This window comes from Pantherophis guttatus, chromosome 14 (assembly GCF_059756535.1).
Source record: "Pantherophis guttatus breed Tessera chromosome 14, ASM5975653v1, whole genome shotgun sequence".
Lineage (NCBI taxonomy): Eukaryota > Metazoa > Chordata > Lepidosauria > Squamata > Colubridae > Pantherophis > Pantherophis guttatus.
The window spans coordinates 16,302,895-16,310,569 of record NC_142076.1 but is presented as its reverse complement, the minus strand read 5'-3'; the positions used below and the strand labels follow the sequence as shown (position 1 = coordinate 16,310,569).

The following is a 7,675-nucleotide window of genomic DNA, read 5'->3' as shown; positions in this document are numbered from 1 at the left end:
AATGTCACCCAGCTGGCTTTCATGCCTAAGGTGGAACTAGAACTCACCGTCTCCTGGTGATTGGCCCAATGTCACTCAGCTGGCTTTCATGCCTAAGGTGGGACTAGAACTCATCGTCTCCTAGTGACTGGTCCAATGTCACCCAGCTGGCTTTCAGGCCTATGGCAGGACTAGAACTCACCGTCTCCTGCGTTCCAGCCTCATCCAGTATACCAAGCTGCCTCTCATATCTATCTATAGCCATCTAATGAATTTAGAACAGGTTTGAATTAGCATGTTGTGCAAAGCAAGATGTATATTTGGCTTACTCTATCGTGTTCTGAAGTGTGCACAGAACAAATGTGTGCAGCCCTTGAACTAAACTTTGATGTATATTGATTTTCCAGTGTTGGATCATGAGGCTGTGTGAGCCTATGACACGACGTTGCTTAAAACAAGGAGCTTCTGACAGGTGGGATGCAAACATTCCATCCTACGATAACTTCTTGGAGTGATGGTAGAGCTTGAAGGACTGAGGGACATTGCATGTTCCAAGCTCTCAATGTCTTCAGCTACGTACACCTGGATACAGCTTTTTTTGTTGTTTTAAACTTTTAAATGTAACAGGTTTTTAAAATTTATCCTGTTATTTTTAATCTTGATTTTGGGGGGGCAATTAGACATAGGCCATCACTGGTCTAAACCTAGCAAGGTAGTCCAGAAAGAAAGCATATCCAGAGGAACTTATTCTACTTTATTGTAAGGTTACATGAAAGTACATGTCAGTCTTGAGCCTTGGTGGTGCAGCGGACTAAAGTGCACTTAGCGGCCAGCTGCCTGCAATTACTGCGAGTTCAAATCTCACCAGGCTCAAGGTTTGACTCAGCCTTCCATCCTTCCAAGGTAGGTAAAATGAGGACCCAGATTGTGGGGGCAATAAGCTGACTTTGTATAAAATATACCAAAGTATGAAGGCTATTGCTTAACGCATTGTAAGCCGCCCTGAGTCTCCGGAGAAGGGCGGCATATAAATCAATTTTTTAAAAAAAAAAATGACTTGGACTCCTGATGCATGATGTGCTGGATTGCCAACGATGCAATTAAAGTGGATATTTTGAAGTCTGATGGGACCTCATAACATCTTGCATACAATCAACGGAGCATAAATAACAACTAATTTGAAGACGTTCAGCTTATAGGAAATGCCAGGCTAGAATACGTGGCAATTAATTTGAAGATAATAAGCCAATCTTCACGGCTAATAATAGGACTACAAGACTGAGGAGAGTGGATGAAAACTAGCAAACTCTTCTGAAGTTCTTCAAAAGAGCAGCAACCAACTATTTATGTGATATATAGAAATGTGGCAGATATGGCCACTGCGGGTCAAAAACCATCAAGATGGAGGCTGTGATTGTGAGGATAGAATTCCTTCCCCTTTTGTATATGGATGGTACAATGTATATAGAAAACGGATGTGGCCACAGTTGCAATCTTAGTCATCCCTCTGTTTGGACATCATCCAGGGATGAAATGCTCCCGGTTCGGACCGGATCGCTTGATCCGGTAGCGATGGTGGCGGGTGGTTCGGAGAACCAGTAGCAAAAATCCCTGCCTCCCCCCCCCGGTGATAATGCCCAGCTGAGCCGCGCTATCATCAGAGGCTTTTTGTTTTTACTTTTAAAAGCATTTTTTTACAATCTCTTCGAAGAGGTTGTAGAAAAAATGCTTTTACAAGGTAAAAAAAAAGCCTCTGACGATCCCAGCTGAGCAGGACAATCGTCAGAGGCTTTTTTTTTTTTTACTTTTAAAAGCAAGGCTTTTAAAAGTAAAAAAAAAAAAAGATTGCGCACCATAGCTGATCACCCCCCCCCACGCACACTGTTCTACTTACCGCATGCCTCCTTTTGACGTGCACTGCATGTGTGCACCTCGCATTTGGTGCGTGGTGCATACCGCGCATATGCAGCCAGTGAACCAGTAGTAAACCAGTTCAGATTTCACCTCTGCCATCATCCCTCTTCCCTGGATGCAAATACTAGCACAGGTGACCATTTCAAGCGTGATGAGTTTTTCTTTATCATGATTGTTAATTGACTAACTTTCCTATAGCTATACTCAACAGTGTTCCCTGGGCAAAATGGCGGAGAGCTCAAACAGGGGGTTAGAAATCAATGCGGGTTGCTTTTCAAAAGGAAGGGAGACGAGAAGAAGATGACATTTATGGTTTAAATATTTATGATTTTGGTTTCTACGTCGAAGGGTTGACACCGGGGCACTAATTTTTAAAGATAGGTTAACCTAACCGTAGGTGGTGCTGGGGAGCCAGGAGAGGGACGAAGTGAAGAGGCAAACATGAAGGGAAAGAGAAGGATTAAATCAAATTTATTTGCCAGGAGAACTCTTCTGCAAAGTTTATTGACACTGAAAGGATCATGACATGAAAATGTTCTCTCAGTCTTTCCAGAAGAAACGTGGTGATGGAGCAGTTGATTTATTCTTCCTTTTTAACCAAGGAGAAGTATAGTTCTAGGATGGCACACTGGCAGAATTTCAAAAAATGCAGTTTGTTCTTTCTTAGACATATATCAGCTTAGATGGTACTTTGCAACACAGGTTCTTTTTCTTCTTGAAAAAGGTGCTTTTTCAAAAGGCAATTGGACTTTCTTTGTTTTTCTGTGAAGACGTTTTGCTTCTTGTCCAAGAAGCTTCTTCTTCATCATCCAAAAACTTCAGTGCAGTTGAGTTCTTCTCGTCCAAGAAGCTGAAGAACTGAACAACTTTCTTGGATGAGAAGAATTGAACTGAACTGAAGTTTTTGGATGAAGAAGAACTAAAGAAGCTTCGTGGATGAGAAGCAAAACGTCTTCAAGGAAAAACAAAGACAGTCCAGATGCCTTTTGAAAAAGCAACTTTGGGGTCTACCATGACCTGGATGACCGAGAATCTCCACAGATGTTCTCATTAATCTTTTTCACTGGACATCTGACGTGGGATGATGGAATCAATATCTTCAAATATTTCCAGGAATGTTGATCTTGGGTCAGCAATTTGGAGAATCCGTTTGAAGAAACCTCATCTTACATTTTGCTCTCCTTTATGAGTTTGAGAAAAGCGAGCAAGCCCCAAATCCAGAAGATGATGGGAATTGTGGGAAATGAAGTTTCTCACCCCCGCCAAAAAAACCCCAGCTTTTGGGGACAACCTTGTTCACCTTCAAAAAGTGTTCACTCAATAAACAAACTTATAAAACTATAGTGATGTGAGCTCCCCATTCTTATTGCATTTGGCAAAGCTGAAAAGATTGTAAATGGATCCCAGATTAACAAGATCACCTAGGATCCATCATGGGGGTGGGGGGGCAATGAAGAAAGGAAGAGAGGTATACTGAGATTAAGGGTGATGCAATTATTTTCCGGGTCATATAAAAAATGAGAAAAGTCGAAAGATTTTTCAAGTTTCTTTGTTTTCATTCTAGAATTCCCGTGGAAATGAAGGAAGATTTGCCAACCGGGATATTATAGCAGCGGTTTATAAAAAAATAAAATAAAACTCCTTTGCTGAATCTGTTAAAAGAATGACAGAGAGTAAGATTTTAATAAAAAGACAATCACTAGTGTAATTCACCCATAAGATAATTCTACTTGATTTTGTCTGAGTGAGAATGAGGTACAGGCAACCACTAAATTGGACAACGGAATGCCAAGCGGCATTCGAAAAACTTAAAACAAGTTTTCTCAGCCAAGTCGATATTAAAACACCCAGATCCAGATAAACTGTTTGTCATACAAGCCAATGCCAGTGATGTAGCCGTAGGGGCCATTTTGCTCCAAAGGAACGAGCAGGATCAGCTATAAACATGTGCTTACACTTCCAAAAAATTAACTGAAACGGAGCAGTGGTGGGCCATCTGGGAGAAGGAAGCTTATGTCGTACGCTGAGCTCTCCTCACTTGGAGACACTTCCTGGAAGGGAATAAAATCCCCTTCGATCACAAAAACCTAGAAGCCCTTAAGATCCCAAGAAAACTTTCTCCCAAACAAGTACGTTGGGCGCAATACTTTAAGCGGTTTGACTCCATCCTTAAATATTTCCCAGGGGGAAAAAACTTCCTGGCAGACACCCTCTCCAGGAAACCCCAATACAATAGTACAAAAGCCGAGGTAATAAAACCTCTGCTCCAAATCCCTCAGCTGGCAGCTAAAGTAATCACAAGAGCACAGGCCAAACGAGACCAGCCCACTGTCAATGCCATCACCCAAGCATTCAAAAAAGCCCTTTGCGACAATGAATGGTTCAAAACCCATAAAAACAACTGCTTGGTTAAAGACAACTAAGCTTGGATGGGAGAAACTGTATGTACCAGGCAACCCAATGCCTGGACCTTATGAAAAGATGCCATGATTCCAGACTAGCAGGACATTTTGGGTTTGTAAAAACTCTGCACCCCATCAAAAGGCCATCCCTAAAAAAGGACATAGAAAACTACATGGCCTGTTTGTGCTGCAGCTAAAAGGTGGCAAGGAAAATCCCCCGGACTTTTGCCAATCGTATCTGAGCCTTCAGCACCCTGGAGAGAGATCTCTATGGACTTTATTGTCGAACTGCCTGGAAGTGTGGGAAATACAGTTATTTTGGGTAGTACATTCTCCAAACAGAATTATTTCTGATAGGAGAGTTCAATTCACTTCAAGATTTTGGTGGGCTTTTTTGAACTTATTAGGCATCGCCCAGGGGCTAAGCTCCTCCCATCATCCCCAGACGAATGGGGCGGTTGAACGAACTAATGGCGTGCTAGAACAATATTTAAGATGTTTTATCAATTACCAACAGGACAACTGGACAGACTTCTTGCCATTTGCTGAGGTTGCATACAATAACTCATGTACATACCAGCACAGGATTTACCCTATTCCAAGTAGTCACTGGCCAGGAATTCACTCCTATGCCAGAATTACCCAATGAAGAACCAAACATTTCCCCTTCCCTTAAAGAGTGGATGCATAAATTACAAACCACATGGCCAGTTGTCAGACTGGCTCTGCAAGAAGCTAGGGCAGCCTTTAAAGCCCAAGCTGACAAGAAGAGGGCTGAACCAAAACCATTCAAAGTAGGAGACAGGGTCTACTTATCCACAAAGTTCCTGCAGTCGCTTCAGCCCTCAAAGAAACTGGGGCCAAAGTTCCTAGGGCCATTCCCTATCACTAGGTCATAAACCCTGTCACAATGGAACTACTCCTCCCAAAGATTCTTGGCAAGCTCATCCTGTATTTCACTGTAGCCTACTCAAACCAGAAATTACCTCTGACATCAGACCACCTACACCCACACATCTGGTCCCCATTACGGTGGAAGGAGAACAACATTTTGAAATCAAAGAAATAATTGATTCACGCATCCACCATGGCTCCACACAATACTTAGTGGCATGGAAACATTTATACCTTCTAGCCTTGTGCCTAAGCGGCCTGGCATTTTCTCACCTTTTGGGGAACGTAAGGCGAGGGAGGGCCATGTGGATTTCATCGCTCAAGAGCCGGCGGAAGGACGACCCCCGAGAAAGTTCCCTTATCATTTTCTCAAAGCGGCCAGCACAATAATATCTTCGCACCCGTGCATTGGCTGAATCCACATCGGACTGTTGGGAGGGGTTTCTAATCCCTTTATTCTAACTGCATGGCTTCAGAGCCTGCTTTCCTTTCGCCCTGCTATCACCTCTATTCAATAAAAGGTTCCTTTTGAAATGCCAAGTTTCAAGAGTCTTTACTTTCTTGAATAAGGGGGAGAGGCCGGGCCTTACAGTGTTGCTAACTTAACAGTTGCAGTGATTCACTTAACAACGGCGGCAAGGAAGGTCGTGAAACGGGGCAACGTTCCCTGAACAAATGCCTCACTTAGCCAGAGAAATTTGGGGGGGCTCCATCGTGGTCGTAAGTCGAGAACTACCTGCCTATATGGCCACTGTTGGTGTTTTTGAAACTTGTCACGTATTTGGAGTAGATAATCTTCCTGAAAAGCGCACAGGTATTTAGCACGAAAGATTAACAAGCAAACCTATGTACCTTTTTACCTGGAAGCAATTGTATTAAGAGAGATGGTTCTTCTCGTTTGTGTCCTTTTTGTCTAAAAGTGATCTAGTAAAAAGAAAGATACAAAAAAATCTATTATTATCTATGATTTGCTTTCATCTCCTGCTCATTTTATGCAACTGCAAAAAACCCTGAGAGTTTCCCCCCACCCACCAAAATATAATTAAAGGAAAACAAAAACCAGTCCCAAAAGAACAAGCAAGAAACCACCAACCCTTCAAACGAAGAAACAAGGATGAGGGTAATTGACAAGTCCAGAACCCAAATATTAGACATTCACCTAAATATCTTGGCCTGTGTTAAATATTTCCTAGCTCTGTCTATTTCTTCGACAAGCTTCTTCAAATCGTCACCTTCGAACAAGGGGAATACAGGATCCTGGGGAAAAAAAAAACACAAACAGACCAAGAATGCAGGTTTTCTTTCATTTTGTTTAAGCGAAGATCAATTGATCATTAAAGAAAACAAAGGTCAAAGGTCAATGAACATCCCTCGTCCTTGGGAACATCTGCTTAGGAGCCCAGGAAGCAGGAAATCTGTCCCGATAATGTCTTTCTCGACATATACAGGTAATCCTTGACTTATGATCTTACTTAATAATAATGACCTTACTTAATAACATTACATCAATAATGACCTTTGTAATTACATCAGCATAAAGTACTTCCAGCCATCGTAAAATATCATGCTGCCCAGAGGTGGGTTTCAGCAGGTTCTGACCAGTTCTGGCGAACCGGTAGCGGAAATTTTGATTAGTTCGGAGAACCGGTAGTAAAAATTCTGACTGGCCCCGCCCCCATCTATTCTCTGCCTCCCAGCTGTTTGGGAGGAAATGGGGATTTTACAGTATCCTTCCCCTGCCATGCCCATCAAGCCACACCCACCAAGCCATACCACGCCCACCAAGCAACGCCCACAGAACCGGTAGTAAAAACATTTGAAACCCACCAGTGATGCTGCCCCCTGTTGGTCTGGCCCTGACAATTGGCTCATACCTGCTACTAGTTGCAGCATCATACGGTTATCTAGCTGTGATTAGAAATATATTATTGCCAGTTTTGGGGTAAAAAAATCTGCGATTTAGGAGAATGGAATTTGCCATGTGGTTCAGACTTACGATGTGTGATTCGCTCAACGACTGCCCTAAAGGCGGTTGTAAAACCAGATCCAGTTAATGGGGGTGCATTAACTTACGACCGTCACGACTTACAAGCGAAATGCTGGCCCCCATGGTAGTCATAACTCGAGGACTACCTGTGAAGCCCTTATATGAACTGACTAGGAATCATTCAAAGTAGTAAAGGTAACGTCAATGAAGATGATATGAAAAAGGATGAATGAGATGAAGAATAAGAATCATAGAGACATCATCACTTCCAGAAATGAAATTGCTAGACAAATAACATAATTTGTATCCCAAAAGTGCTTTTTCAAAAGGCCAACTGGACTTGGTTTTCTCCTTGAAGACGTTTCCCTTCCCATCCAAGAAGCTTCCTCAGTTCCACACCATTCAGTCAGAAAAAAACTAGGAAAAAAGTCCAGTTGCCTTTTGAAAAAGCACTTTTGGGATACCCATGACCTAAATGACTGAGTATCTATCTCCACAG

General features: G+C 42.5%; 1 protein-coding gene across 7 annotated transcripts in view; it reads right to left on the bottom strand.

Annotated features, from left to right (window-relative positions):
* Positions 1–2,378: 2,378 nt before the first annotated feature.
* Positions 2,379–7,675, bottom strand: part of VWA3A (von Willebrand factor A domain containing 3A) — a 42,413-nt gene continuing 37,116 nt past the window's right edge. For 4 of the 7 annotated variants that reach the window (XR_009622874.2, XR_015729865.1, XR_009622875.2 and 1 more), the window contains exons 31-33: positions 6,349–6,446; positions 6,042–6,113; positions 2,379–3,545 (exon numbers count right to left, since the gene is read on the bottom strand). Coding sequence is in view for 2 of the 7 variants with exons in the window: in XM_060692870.2 (XP_060548853.2) it covers positions 6,065–6,113; positions 6,349–6,446 (147 nt within the window). In the remaining 5 variants the exon portion in view is untranslated. The remainder of the gene's footprint in view (positions 3,546–6,041; positions 6,114–6,348; positions 6,447–7,675) is intronic. The other 3 variants (XR_015729864.1, XM_060692871.2, XR_015729866.1) reach the window with 2 other exon arrangements.